We start from the raw sequence: 16,068 nt of genomic DNA on the forward strand, positions 1-16,068 counted from the left end.
AACTGAGGAAAAAGTAGGGTTTTTATACAAACAGACATAATTGGCAAATTGCATGCCTACTGGACTAAATCACTGACTGATTGGATGAGACCACTATGCAAGAAAAAAAGGTACAGCTGAAACAATGCACCACTTCATTTTCACTGTTAAATTACATGCCTAAGCAATCTACATTAACCACATTACTGTATGCATACATTCAATAAAACACATTTCTCATTACATCAACATTACACCTAAAAATAGCATTTTAAATGCATCAAACACTCAGTTTCACCCCGTCAGGTAATCAAAGCCTCTGATTGGCTGAATGAGACATAAATTATTCCCCTACCCACAGTTCGTGTTTCCCAGGGGAGGAGAAGTTGTGTTTGTGTGCGCAATGTGTGGAAACTGGAGCGGTATGGGATTATGGAGCGATATCGGCGGGTACCTCACCGAACGCAACACATCATGTTGGTCATCCCTTTATTGCACTCTCCATCTATTTCATAAAATGCATAAACATATAAATTCTAATTTTATTGTCGGACAGAAAGTCAGACAGACCTAAACAGGAACATTCTACATTTTATGCGGTGGAATCAAATGAATGCAAGTGTTACTGTTAGGGAAGCTTTTTCCGCCAGATGTTATTTCAATAGTAGCTTGATCACTGACTCTTCTTTCTTCTTACAAATCGAAATGCAATAAATAATTGCAGGGTAATGATGCAGCCTAATTAAATGGACACTTGCTTCTCAGTAAAACAACTGTAGCCATTTAGTGAAAATCTAGGTGTAGATGGTTGGCTGGTTGGTTATTTTCATTCTATAAGAATAGAATTTTACTGAGACACTGGCAAAAAATTGCATTCAATGGAATTGGAAGTAAATTGCATCTGCAATTAACATGCAATGACATAAATTAAAAACACTGAGTGGGTGGAGGGGCTGGCACTGGCCTGCTCTCTCCTCATAGGTGTTTTTCTCAACAAAAATTGGTAGTCTGCCATTAGCTCCTCAATTATCAGTGCTCCCAGTGGTGTAGCAAATTTTTCAAAAGTATGGGGGTGCTGTTTGTCTGCATATTGCACTAGCTATGAATTGACATTTTTTTAATGGCTGCTGTTTGTTTTATTTTAATATAACATTTTTCCATAATGTTTGTAACTTTACAGTTTCATAAACAATGGTTATAAATGTTAACCTATATATTACATATTACTAGCTTAATAAACTAGCCCCAGCAGCCAAATTAATTTTGTCCTGAGAGTGGTATAGCCTCGATCAATGCCCCATGCCCTAGAACTGCCGGGTCAATCACAACGCAGAGATGTGTTTTGAATTTCTGGATGCAAAGCGGGCGGGTGTTGAGGGCGTGACGACAAATCTGCGCGATGCTGGAGAAAGCACAACAAGGAAGATGGCAACAACTATTAAAAGGTTCTTGTTTGGCTCAGCTTTGGAATCAGTTTTAGATTAGACTTGGGGTTTTCGTTAAAACGTGAGCAAAAAGAAGCTCTACACATTTATAAGCAGGATTTATTCTCAGTTTTATCGACAGGCTGTTTGTTTACACTCCCCCACCAGCTTTCAGTCACGCTTACTACGTCACAGTGAGTTGCGCTCATTGGTCAGAGCGTTGGCCAATAGGCACAGACATTGTTTGAAAGACAACAGGTTGTTCTCATTAACAATCTTCATCTGGGCCAGACTAAATTACACATTTAATCTCATTTAGTCTGGTTTATCAGGCTAAGATATTACACAAAAACAAAAAAGTATCCAGTGTACCTCAACACTAGTTAAAATAATTTAAAATAAGCAAATTTGCTAATTCTGAAACACCTGTAAATGCATATCCAAAACCAGCAGAAGTGGGTAGTAGTCACATTTAGTTAAGTATTTATTTTCTTTTTTTAAGCACTTTTACGAGTAGCCTCGCTCTAAAGTATTTGAGTTAGAATATCAGAAAGTATTGTTACTCTTAAGTCAGTTTTCTGCTTACCCACCAAAGGTGACTTCAATCAGTAAGGAACAATGCACCACAGAAACAGATCTAAAGTTTTATTGAATTTTGACTTCTTTTTTGTACTGAAACTTCTTTATCTTATATTATCATTAATCTGCTGGTTATAATGTGTCAGAGATCAAGTGAATACTGCTGCTTTGAGTGAGCCCGTATGCAATCATACGCAATGCTAACAGTTAAAATTTTACCCCTTAAGCTGATCATACACTGTGTGATTTTTTCAATCTTTGCACGCAGCCACAGCTCACACTGTACGATGAAACCCTGCAGTTTCGTCGTACAGTGAGTTCACAGCTCATGATGTATGTTCTCACACCGTATGGCCCTGATGCTATCTACCTGCTCACACTGTACGTCTAAAAACCAGGTCTAAAAACCAGGTCGGACTCAACTCGGCAATGAGAAGCCAAACGAGTAGAGGAGGAACACAAAGCTCACTAGAGGGAAACGTGCTGCCTTGGCAAATTGTGCAATTTTGTGTGCTGAAAGCCCTGAAAAGAAAAGGTGATGACATATTGGGACAAAGACATAGCTAAGGAAACGTGGCTACCACAGCCTGTCCATTTACAGAAGGAACTCCATTTCACTTGCACCCTCGACATACTTCTGTGTTTTCGTCTGAGAGGCAGAAGAAGAGGAAGGAGAATCATCATCCTTGCGCATGCTTGCCCAAGACCACCTTACTACGGCCGACTGAATTTCAAACATGTTTGATATTCTCCCAACCTCACGATTCCCGATAGGGAGGCGGTGTTGAGAGGCTGTTCACCCCTCGTAACCCCCTGTACACTACACAAAGAATGATGCACGATAAGGCTGAAAGTAGACCCGATCTAAAAATTGTTGCACGACTGGAGAATCGGTCCGAAAAGGGCAAAAAATCATACAGTGTTTGCCCGGCTTTAGCGTATCAGGACATTTATCCAGCATGTGGGATGAATCTGCACTTTAACTTGCTTTCTCCATGTTCTCCACAATTAACAGCTTGTAGTTGATTTGTTGATAAAAGATTACATCATAAGAAACCCATTGCTTATGTACAAAAGGCTTGAATTATACTAGCAGCACTCTGAACAGTCTTTACACAAGAGAATTATGGTCGGAGTCATCAAGCTATTGGCGCATGCAAAAGGGAAGACTGTAGGTGCAAGAGTGCCTTGAAGAGTGCTCTTGCTTTAAAGCAGCAGTGCAACCCTCTACACCACTGTGCAGCTCATACAGCAAGCAGTACACAACAAATTGTTACTAAAGGTAACACTATTCTACTCTATATAAATTATGTAATTTAAGCACTGCTTTAGACTGAAATTTTAAAATATTAAATCAGTTATTATTATTATAAATCAGGAGTGTCCATAAAATAACAAATAAGCTACTCAGAATTTTTTATGTATTATTCTCTTAAAGAAAAATCCATATATGTCTAAATTAATGATATCTGACTATATATATTCTATATTCATATTATTTTCTATATATATGAAAATATATTCTGAGGTAGCCAATCAGAGGCATTTAACGCTCTGAATCACCACACCTCCCTTAGTTACTTAAGCATTAAGTGCCCTGATGAAGACAGTGTCAACATGAATCTGCTATGGCTTATGCTTCTACTTCTTCATCAAAGATGTAAGTAGATTCAAAAACATAGAATTGCCCTTCACTAAATTGTTTTATGTCTGACTTTGAAATACTTTATTTTTTCTTATTATGTTGTTTTTTAGGTACTGCAGATACTTTGGTTCCTATCACCACAGTCCACCTTGGGGAACCTGTCACTTTATCATGTGTTTTGACTGAGCAGTTTCAGGGCGTAACATGGGTTCACTGGTACAAGCAGAGTGCAGGAAATACTCTGAAATTAATTGCAATGTTGCGTAAAAGTACAAACACTGCTTATGGACCAGGATTTTCATCTACAAGATTTACAATAACAAATAATGGCACACAAAGCACCTTGTTTATTTTGTCAGTCATTGAACAAGATGAGGGAATGTATCACTGTGCTCAAATGGACTGGACTCAATCTGTTTGGACTGGGATTTATTTATCATTAAAAGGTAAATGTCTGTTTTTTGTTATTTTTCAAACTAAAACTTTTTTAATAACTGATCAGTGTTTTGGTATTAAAACATCTTCAGTTAATCAGGATCACTTTCTCCCCTTTTTTCCTTTACAATTAAGCACAAAAAATAGTAAAACAGGTCCTAAGATTTATCAACATTTTTATTATAGTTTGTTTTCTTACTCAAACTTAAACTCCTTTATTTGTTGCTTGCAATTGTGACTTTTGTGAGTGATAACCTACTTTGGATATTTTACTTTAGCACTATATTATTAGGATATTTGCAGAGTTAGGTAATCTTGCTGTAATTATAAAAGTGTGGATTTGGTTTTTTTCTTATTGTTTACATGAAACATTTTCACCAATGCTTATCATGTCCCTCATAGATTTAAGTTAAAGGTAATATTTTATTGTAATGAACATATATAATCCATTGAAGTGATGTTGGATTGACCCATACAAATTCCTAACTTTATTCAAGTAGAGAATTTGTGGAGGGAGCTAATGGTCCATGGATGAGAAAGATGGCCTTCCAACCTGAAATATTAAGAATTCATCCCTGATGTTAAATTGTAGAAATAGGAGTTAATATAGAAAAAGATAGGAAGCAATTACAATAATTGTTTAAATTCTCTAATGACAATAAAGTTGATCTGTTTGATACATTATTAATAGGCTTTTAAAATAAGGCCAATGATAATAGATATAAATAGAAATTTTTATTTCAGTGTCTTTTAAGACTTTGAAGTCATCTTTAATTGAAGAACTGACTTGGTTAATGGCAATATAAATTTAAATCTTAATCTGTAAAGGGTATGAAAACGATTGCCCCAGACTCCACCCCACATTTGTGTTAAAAACCTTCCTAAGATCAAATTTAATAGACAAACATATTGATTTTGATTAAATACTTTTAGGACAGCTTATATAAAAATGGTTTAAAGTTATTTTATTTTTCTTTAATTTCTTCATAGGAAACTCTCAGAGGACATCAAGCTACACTATTGTTCAGGAGCAAACAGTTTCTGATCCCACTCGTCCAACAAGTCCAAAGACTCTGCAGTGTTTAGTCCTGTCTGAATCCGAGAACACAACCTGTTCCGATGAACCTAGTGTATTCTGGATAAGAGCTAGATCAGACACATCCAATCCAGACATCATCTACACTGAGGAAAAAAGTAATAAAAATTGCAAAAAGACATCAAAGAATCAGAAAAAATGTAGTTACAACTTCTCTAAGAACGTCACCTCCTCTGAAGCAGACACATATTATTGTGCTGTGGCTACATGTGGAGAGATATTACTTAGCAGTGGACCAAAGAGGGTAACAAGCAATCAAGGTATGGTGCTTATCATGTCATTTATATTATAAAAGAAGAATCATGCTTTTTTTTTTGATGTGACACATTGTCTTTGTTTTCCAGATAAAAGATTAAGTTTTGAGAGGATTGTTCTTTTGATCACCTTAATCTCTTTAGCCATTTCTGGAACCATGAATATCATTTTAATTTGCTATCGAACTCAAAGATCAGCATGTGCCCGATTTAAAGGTAGGGCTGATTTATTAAACTTAACCTTCCAAAGTTAACACATTATTATTTTTTTAAACAGTGTAACATATCAAATACCATGTTAAAAACTAAATAAACGATACAGCCAAATGTTCAGATCGAAAACCCTACTAAGCTCAGTTTTATTATCATCTGATGTTTGCTTTGTTTACACAGAACATTCCTCTTCAAATCACAGAGACTCAAGCCAACCAATGGATAAGGCAAGTAATAACACTGAATAATTATTGCAACTTTTTAACTGTATTAACAAAAACATCATTAAAACGTTGTCTTGAAAATATTTTCCACAGGGAGAAAATAAACTGGATCTGATTTATGCTGCCTTGCATTTCTCTGGAATGAACAAACAAAAAGCAAAGAATAGAAGAGCACTAAAAACTGAAGAAAGTGTTTATTCACAAGTTTTATTTCAACATGTTAAATGATAGATGTCAAAAAAACTGACTCTGGATTTGTGTAGAACCCAGAGCAAATTAATTACACATATACTGCATATGCTCAGTTGGAGCCCTCCACTTCAGGATCATCTTCTAAATTTATTGTAAAAAATTGCACTCATTTTTTCATCTGCTTTCTTTTATTACTACTGTCCTGACATTTTATAAACGTTAATATTCTTTAATCTACTTGAATAAACATGATTACCATGTGCTAAAATCTGTATACCTAGATAGCATATGGTTTTCTTTTATAGCTGTTAAGCCACTCAAAATTCAAGATTGTGTACCTGCAGTGCTAGATGTGCAAGTCCTAGGCACATCAAGCACACAGTTGGGGGTTACTTTCACTTGTGCCGGAACTGTGAGGCTGACAAATGGGGGCATGAAGGGGGTTGTATTATGTATTATCATTATCCCCATATAATTTTTTTAAGAGAAGTTAAAGAAATACCTAAGATGTCCCTGCTTCTTTTTTTAAAATATGTATACAGTTTATTTTTGTTGTTTTAACCATGTTAACCTGCTGGTTATGATGTGTCAGAGATCAAGTGAATACCACGTGAAACTTGATTTACCCAATCAGCTTATGAAATTGTACTAAATAGCCCTCCATTTTGGTAAAAATTCTAACAGGAGGCTTCCCAGTGGATTTAATTTGAACTCTTCAAAGCACCCATCTGGGTTATGACAGGTCACGGTTTTGGCAGTTGCAAGGACAATGATACTTGTCGACTGCATTTGACAGTGTGTGAAAACTTATAGACAGACTTCCCAGAAGAGTTTGGACCGATATCATATGGAACCCTAAGGTTCAATATGGAATGGGATGTCATATAAATTCATTTGAGAGTCAAGGCGACATAGTGTATCTAGTAATATTTATTACATGCTTTTATTATAAACATGCTGCTATTATATCATGATTACAATCAATATAATAGGAATGGACTTTTTTTTATTATGTACAATAAAACTATTGCTAGATAGACTGAATAAAAGACTGTATAAAAGAGAAAAAAAATCCATGTTTCTGTCTCTAATTTGTATGCCGTTTTGGGGTTAGTCCTGGGACCTTTTTCCACTTTAAGCAGGGGCGATCGTACAGTAAACAGTACTCTGTATATTGTTACTGAAGGTAACTTTATTCTACTCTAGATAAATTAGATAATTTAAGCATTGCTTTAAAAAAATGTGCAATATTTAATCAATTATTAGGATAACCTACTTGAGTCTCCTTTTTACCAAATACCTTTTGACTCTTGAGTAATTTCTTAGGTGCCTGCTTTTTACTATTACTTTTCAAAATGTATGTTAAAGTAGTGCAGTTCTCATGCAGGTGGCGCAGTGGTTCGTGCACACGACCCGGGTTCAAATCTGACCTTTGGTCCTTTGCTGCATGTCTCTCCCCTTCTCTCATACCCCCTTTCCTGTCAGCCTACTTTCAGAAAAACGAGCCACTGGTGCCGTAAAAAACTAAAAAAAAAAAACCTCAAAAAAAAAAAAAAAAAAGTAGTGCAGTTCTGAGTTCTCAACAAACCTCTGTACACCAGAAGGAAGTAGTAGTAGATTGGGTTCATAAGATTCAAATACATTATGGCTCAGTTTACACACAAAAAAGTTTAATCCAAAAATATTTATGTATTTTTTCAATTTCAATAAGCTTCCAACTTTATTAAATTAATATCACAGGATTTATGCTGAAATAGTCAGTCTGCTCCTTTTTTTTCTTTTCTGTATCTCAATTTTGTTTATTAAAATTTGACAGCATAAAGCTTGAAAGTGTTATGACTCTGACTGAGGTGACAAAGAGTTAAATGGTGAGGCAAGCAACAGTGGATGGGATTATCTATGACTACAGAAGCTGAGCTCCCAAATATTACTACTAGGAGGTGAAAGAAAACTTTTCACCTGTTCTTGCCAAATTAAGAAGAAGAATACATTTCTCAGATCTTGGAGTATGTAGCAAGCTTAAATCAAGGGCATTTATCACCCTTCAAGGAAGGTGTGGGTGTAAAAATAACCACTTTCTCTATGGTTGAGACATCTATGAGCGCTTCTGTTTTTTTTGTGTGTGTATGCTATGCAGAAGCTCAGTTGCTGAAGTCCACCCCTCTCTCAAGCACATAGCTTAAGTTCTTCCCACACATGTTGAGAACAAGCAGTGAGACCCCCCAAGACAGTCCGGAGAGAATACAATGATGTAATTCACTGTGAGAGCAAGCACAAATGTAGTTTGTTCTTGTGAAGTTGAGCCTAGTTCTGCCTGAGGTGTGTTGCCTTTGAAGAGTTTTTCTTTACACCAAAACTGCATGCATGCTTAGTAAGACGAATTGCTGCAAATTCACTGATACATTGCAAACTACCAACTTTCACTTCATACTCATCCAGGAAAAATAATTTCCACATGTATAAGCCTAGATGCAATCTGCTGGATTTCTCAAAATATAAACTTTTTTTATCCGATGTCTGTATGATTTTATTGAATTGACTGTGATGCGCCTTGAGATATGTGTTGTTTATGTGTCTTTGGATGCATATTTTTAACTTATGGCGGGGGTCGGCAACCTGCGGCTCTGGAGCTGTATGCAGCTCTTTAGCGCCCCCCTTGTGGCTCCCTGGAGCTTTTTCAAAAATGTATGAACATTTATTTATTTATTTTTTTTTTTTTTATATGGTGTGCAGGAAGTCAAACAAAAAATTTGTTGTTTTCCAATGCTGTAAAAATTTGTATAATAAATACATTTAAACAATAATTTGCATGATAGCCATAGAGATCAGTGGTCATAACTTGGAACCAGCACGGCATGGTGCCAGGCAAACAAAGCTGCAGGTGTGTCTCAAACCATGGAGTCAAAAGGGAAAAAAAAGGAAGATGGCTGATGAGAAAAGAGGATTCCAAGAATGGACCGAATCATTCTCTTTCATTATCAATGCGGAAGGATTGACTGCATTTTTGCTTTGTAATGAGAGGTTTTCAAAAAAAAAAAAAATAAGAGTAATTTGGAAAGGCATTTCCAGGGAGGACTAAATATGCAGCCGACCACCAAGCTGGGAGTGAGGGAAAAAATGCAATTGCAGAACTTCTGGATAAATTAGAGGAGCACAAAGATAGATTTAAGAAGTGGATTGCATCTCCAAACTCCACTAGTGCTGCTAGTTTGGTTGCAAGAAGCCAACAGCTAGTGCTCTGATGCAGGGATGGGAACTTTCTTCCATTTTTTCACCATATCCTAAATGGTTAAATACAAATAACACCAAGGAAAGCTGGTGATCGAGGATGTGGGATTTCAGTTCCTGCTTGGTTCCTGATGACTCATTCAACTCCTCCCAACAGAAACACGTCCATCATAGAAAGATTTATTTTTCTGTGATTTCATCAATGCAACAAAACCTAAATCGCGTAGTGAAGGGCATTGAAGCGGCGCACAGTGCGTTCACTGCTCGTCCCTCACCTCATGCTGCTATGTGACATTTGCTCCAGGATAAATATCTAACCATGAATGCTTATTATATATTTAAGCCCACATAGTCCTTTTCTATAGTGGGATAATACACTTAGAGCCTGTGTTGCCATACGAGACTTATATAAGACTTTTACATTTTTGCGGATCCAGACATTTTTATTTTTTGTTTTTTTGGTCCAATGTGGCTCTTTGAGCAGTTTGGGTGGCCGACCTCTGCCTTATGGGGACAATGTAAGGTCATTTTCCCAGGAATATGCTACAATATGGGGACTTACACATCCTTGTCAGACCAGTTGACTGGTCCCCACAGGTTCTCTTCTTGGGTTAGAAGCAGTGGCGGCTGGTGGAGTTTTCTCTAGGGGGGGCTATAAATTCAAAACAGATGTATACCAAAAAAAACATTAAACGTATTCTAAGTTATCACACCAGTGTGTTTATATAAATGTCAAAAACAAAACACATTACAAAAACACTTCACAAAAACAAAAATTTTTTTGATGTACAGGTTCATATATTTAGATAAATTTTGCCTTCTGAAGATTTGTAAAGGCAAATCTGTATCTTGCATGGTCCAATATTGTGTCAGAAACCTAAAAAAATTATGTGCCAGTTTAATATTGGAGAATAATATGGAGATTAGTCAGGTTTATATTTTTTTAATATATTAAAACTATACATTTTCTGAGAATGTGTTTATTTAAGAGTAACAATGCAAATTAACAAATACCTCCCTCTCTCTCTAATGCATCTCCAACTCCCGCAACTCGACATGTCAATCACCTGCAAAAAGTCTGCGTTGTGGCTTCCTGTCACCTCAAGGTGCAGCTATCCCGAGCCCAGAGCTCTCCTATCCCTTTGTATTGCAGAGGAGCTTCTGCACATGTACAACTTTTAACAAGAGTCTATGGGCAAAGATCTTTGCGCCCTAGGGCAGAAACCTTTTCTTGGCGACACTAAATTTGATAGATTTGTAGAACCTACCAGAACCTATTGGAAAGTCTTTTACACACACGCTCAACAATGAGTAAGAAGTCCGCTTTTGAAGAGAAATTTTGACCCGGATTTGGATATTTATAGACTCTACAAGTGATCAAATCCTCCTAGGAGTTTTCATGAATGCAGATGGACAGAGCTGGGCCTTAAATTTTGGTGCCTTGCCTAAAACAATGTAATTGATATAACATTCACACTGGATAGAGCAGAGACAGAACATTTGGTCCCAAACAAAACACTATGTCTGATATGGGACCTCTACAAATCCCTCCCCCTGAGAACCAGGAAGTCTGTTGTATTAAAGATTATTTTTAGGCACAAGTGGCCTTTTTTTTAAGGCAATTAAAGAATGGGACTGGACAGAGGTGGAAGACATGCAGCACCAGGCCAGGACTCGAGCCTGTGAAGTCCAAAACAAGGACCAAAGCCTCCGCACAGAACAAGGAGCACCCAGCTTCAACACTAAAAAGAGGCATGTTTATTCCATGGCTGAAATGCCTTTGTATTTCATTTAATGCAGTAGCTCTACAGCACTAGTATTGACAATTTTTTTGTTTGCAGAAATAAATACCACCTATGGTGAAGAGCCTTGAGCATTTCAGTAATACATTTTGTAAAGAAAAACAAGATATTGAAATTTACCTGAGGAATTTGAAAACTGGGTTAGGGTTACTATTTTCTATAGCAGTGTTGGGATCCTCAGGCTTGCCCACCAGAGGGCGCCGAGGATCCTCTTCTGCTCTGTGTTTTTCCCCTAGGGTTGGAGTTACTGTGGGGATCTGGAGACTACCCTCTGTCTCCAGCAGAGTGCGCCGTGGGTCTTCTGGAGCTGGAACCTTCCTGCACACCTGTTGCTAATCCTCTCATCAGAAGACCTCTCCTTTATAAGCTCCTGCCTGACCTTGCTTCCACGCTGCAGTGTTGATCTTAGTTGGTTAGCTTCTGAGTCTCTGTTTGATTGAATCTTGGTAGTCTCTAGTGTGAGATCCTGATTCTAATCTCTCCTTTATCTGTGCCTCACAGGAAACCTGTCTCTGGTATGAAGCTCAGGAAGAGCTGCCCCTCTGGAACCCTGTCTCTGATCTGAAGCTCTGGAAGAGCTGCATCACAGGAAACCAGTCTCAAGCCTGAGGCTCTAGGAGAGCCTAACCTGCTAGTCTGCCCTGGTGAGCCAACCCGAAGATTCCTACGTGGATGTAACCTAAGACTTCTATGTGGAGTTTCCCTGGAGATACCTACGTGGAATCAGCTTCAAGAATCCTAAGTGGATTTTCCCCGTTGTTTCCTGCTAAGAGCTGGAAGCTCAGCCTGAAGAATCCTTCGTGTTTTCCCCCTGTTGTTCTCTGCAGTGAGCTGGAAGCTCAGCCAGAAGAATCCTTAGTGCTAATCCTCTGTTGTTCTCTGCTGTGAGCTGGAAGCTCAAATCTAGGACTGCCATGCTAAGCCTGAAGCTAGATGCTTAGCCTCTCATGAACTCTGCTAACCAACAGTCTCCAGTCCCAGTCAAGACTCCAGTGAACCAGCCCCTGACCATTTCCAGTCCCAGTGCATTAACCTGGTGTCTCAGAACTTTTATTAAACATTTGAACTTTTTCCCTGCCTCCTCCGTATGTGTTCTGCATCTTGGGCTTGCCTCCATAACCCATCATGACAAGCAGTGGTTCTCAGTCCTGGTTCTTAAGTACCACTGCCCTGCATGCTTTATAGTTTGCTTCACCGCCACACACCTGACTTGTATAAATGCATGATTACTTGACCTCTCCATCATTTGATAGCTGCTGAGGATATCATGCAAATATTTGTATCAGGTGTGCTGCAATAGTGACACAAACATGCTGAGCAGTGGCACTAGAGAAACTAGTCTGAGAACTACCTTTCTAAACTATTAAAAATCACTGTGTGCTCACAGTTGGCATGCTCACAATATTTATATTTATAATTTTCCTGTTTTATTAGGAAGCAGCACATTTCAGGCTATTTGATATTCATTCAGCGTAAGAATGAAATACAAAACAGGCAGTTTTTTGAAATTAAGTATCCCATCTATTTTTTATTAGTATAACTGTTACCTGGTGGTTTGTCTGACAGACTTGGTTCCTCTACGTCGCATGGTTTTTGGTTGTACCTCTGTGTGCAAGTCTGCATTTATAAGGTATGTAAAATACAATTACAGCTACTGCAGAGTGGATATCCTTTGTTGCTATAACACAAAATAGACAGGGAGACAGAGCAAGAAGAGATGACAGCAGACCAAGGCTAGCACCTAGAGTCTAACTGCTGGAAATGGACAGAGCACCACCGAGTGTCAGAGAAGCCTGCAGCAGAGAGTGCAGCAGAGCAGGGTGAAAGAAGCATCAGCTGGTCCGTGTCTGTGCTGGCGGTGGGATACAAAATGATATTTCTAAGGCTACATTCAAACAGATTTTTATAATAGCTTGATGCTGCGATCTATGTAAGCGACATCGAGAAGCCAATTTTTAACATGACGAGCTCCGTATTGTTGGAGGGGAGATGTAGTGGGGGAAGGGGGTCGCTGCAGTCTGACCATTAGATGTTTTTAATAATTACTCATAGTGGCTTCAAATCTTTCTAAATCTAAAATACTTCCCTATGCTCAATGTCACTCTATTGTAATGTTGAAACACGTTTCATTATTCACTAAAAACCAGAGGGTTATTGTCACAGTGGGGTGGAGGTTTGACAGGAGGACTCAAATGAAGACTGAAGCTGAGGGAGTTTACTTGAAGATTTATTAACCAAAAGGTTTAACAGAAGCAAAAATCCAAAACATAAATCCAGAAAATCCACAAAAACTGAGAACCAGAAATACCTACAAATAGGGGGCAAATAAATGATGACAAACCAGCAAAGAGTGACTGAACAGGAGGAAAATATATGGGAGAGAGAAACAAAGACCAGGCTAATTAGCAAATTGGTAGCAGGTGTGAACAGAAGAGGCAAGAAGGGAGCTAGGGAAAAGGAGATTGACACAAGAAATATCTAAGAAATTATATACAATCAAAAATAACTAGAACAAGGAAATGGAAATAAGACCAATGAAAACTCAGAGATAAAACTTGAAGAGAACCAAAACCATGGCAGTTATAATATTAAAGGTACAAAATACGTTTACACATTTTAAAGCTCTTAACAAAGATTGAGTGTTTGAGGGTTATTGTAGTAATTGTGCTATTACCTTGTCAATTGATAAGTATTTGCATGGGAAATACTGCACTTTTTGGTTTTGATCATGGTTTATGAGATTGAGTTTGTTTTATATATATGTATATATATATATATATATATATATATATATATATATATATATATATATATATATATATATATATCTTTTTTTTTTTTTCATAAAACGGGGGACAGATGGACCCAGTATTTAAGGTGAGGCAGTCAGTAGGAAAGTTCAAAACGTTTATTAAAGCAAAACCAAACAAAACAGAACAGAAACAGGCTGCTGTGGATCTGTGGACCTGCAGCGACTGTGGGGAAAGGGGGTCGGGGCACCATCCAGTAGCTGACACTCTCTGGATGTAACAAGACAGGTAAGTGACCACGATCATCTGACAGAAGATGATTATCAAAGTGATTCACTTAGCTGATTTGACAGTTCAGTCCATGCGCTTCAAAAAAGGTAAGATCCATCCGATGGGCTGGCGCCATCCAGGGTGTCCCAAATGCTGCAGCCCCAGAGAAGATACAGGAGGCCGATCCAGGTCTGGGGAAAACAGTGTAGGCCGGAACAGTCCAAGAATCCAAGAGTCCACAGCTGATCCGAAGTTCTGACTGAAACAGGAACAGAAGGATCCAGAGATACAGACAGACAGGCTCAGATGCAGATCGACAGGCTCAGTGTTTGAGAGAAAAAAGATAAGACGTTGTACCAGAATTTCTGCAGGAAACTTTAAACTGCTACTCATAGGAGCCAGGCTTACAGGAAAAAACCTGACCTCTGGAGAAGGACCAGAACATGGTGAGAAGACAGGGCATACAAGAAAAACCCTTTCAATCCGCTAGCTGCCAGGAACCAGGACATGAACCATGGAATAAACTAAAATTAGCAAAAAGACAAATGGAAAATAAATAATGATCTCAAACCGATCGCTCAGGCTGAACCAGATATGTAGCCCAGACACAGGTGGAAAAGATGTGAAAATTAGGAATTGGGAAGAACTGAGCAGGTGAGTGAAGGTGAAGCTATTAGGCCAGATCTTGACAACCAGTCTACTTCTACTCCAGAGCACCCTCTACATCTTTATCGTCGGCATTTACAGTAGTCTGTATGTTCTCTATTATTATTATGACCACTTCTCCTTACTCTTTTCCCAGTTTCTCAGTTTTCTTTGTTTTTCTCCAACTTACCTTTCCTGATTTCCAGAATACCATTCAAAATATTAAAGTTTTATTCAATATATTTTAACTCATGTCTATATATATTTATATATAAAGATATATGTATATATATCTAAATATATCTTATATTTTCTGAAATGGCATGCGTTCAATATATTTTTATGGTGAAGAAGAAATCAGGTTTGAATTTACTGAATTATCTGTTTTATAACCACCAGATGTTTCTATCAATTAACAGAAATTTTATGTGAATCTAAAAATTATTCCATTATCTAAACAACAGATGTTTCTGTGAATAAGCATATATTTTATGTAGATTTACAGAATATTCCTTTTTCTAACTGACTGGTCTATGAATTAATAAAGGATTTACTGAAAATCTACGGATTTCTCAGTTTTTCTGAATGACAGGAGTGTCCATAAAATAACAAACACGTTACTCTGAATTTTTTATGGATTCTTCTATTCAAGAAAAATCTACATATGCATAGATTAATAAAGTGATCACATTATTTTATATATATGTGACTATATATTCTATATTTATTTTATTTTCTATACATATGACTATATATTCTGAGGTAGCCAATCAGAGGCATTTAACGCTCTGAATCACCACACCTCCCTTAGTTACTTAAGCATTAAGTGTCCTGATGAAGACAGTGTCAACATGACTCTGCTATGGCTTATGCTTCTACTTCTTCATCAAAGATGTAAGTAGATTCACAAACATAGAATTGCCCTTCACTAAATTGTTATATGTCTGATTTCGAAATACTTTATTACTTATTATGTTGTTTTTTTTAGGTACTGCAGATACTTTGGTTCCTATCACCACAGTCCAGCTTGGGGAACCTGTCACTTTATCATGTGTTTTGACTGAGCAGTTTCAGGTCGTAACATGGGTTCACTGGTACAAGCAGAGTGCAGGAAATACTCTGAAATTAATTGCAATGCTGCGTAAAAGTACAAAAACTGCTTATGGACCAGGATTTTCATCTACAAGATTTACAATAACAAATAATGGCACACAAAGCACCTTGTTTATTTTGTCAGTCATTGAACAAGATGAGGGAATGTATCACTGTGCTCAAATGGACTGGACTCAATCTGTTTGGACTGGGATTTATTTATCAATAAAAGGTAAATGT

General features: G+C 37.5%; 1 protein-coding gene across 1 annotated transcript in view; it reads left to right on the forward strand.

Moving 5' to 3' along the window:
• The first annotated feature begins 3,831 nt into the window (after positions 1–3,831).
• Positions 3,832–16,068, forward strand: part of LOC107103058 — a 14,247-nt gene continuing 2,010 nt past the window's right edge. Inside the window, exons 1-2 of the mRNA XM_015402575.1 lie at positions 3,832–3,843; positions 15,805–16,060. Coding sequence (XP_015258061.1) covers positions 3,832–3,843; positions 15,805–16,060 — 268 coding nt within the window. The remainder of the gene's footprint in view (positions 3,844–15,804; positions 16,061–16,068) is intronic.

The sequence above is a fragment of the Cyprinodon variegatus genome, unplaced genomic scaffold (assembly GCF_000732505.1).
Source record: "Cyprinodon variegatus isolate N-32 unplaced genomic scaffold, C_variegatus-1.0 Scaffold1369, whole genome shotgun sequence".
NCBI classification, from domain to species: domain Eukaryota; kingdom Metazoa; phylum Chordata; class Actinopteri; order Cyprinodontiformes; family Cyprinodontidae; genus Cyprinodon; species Cyprinodon variegatus.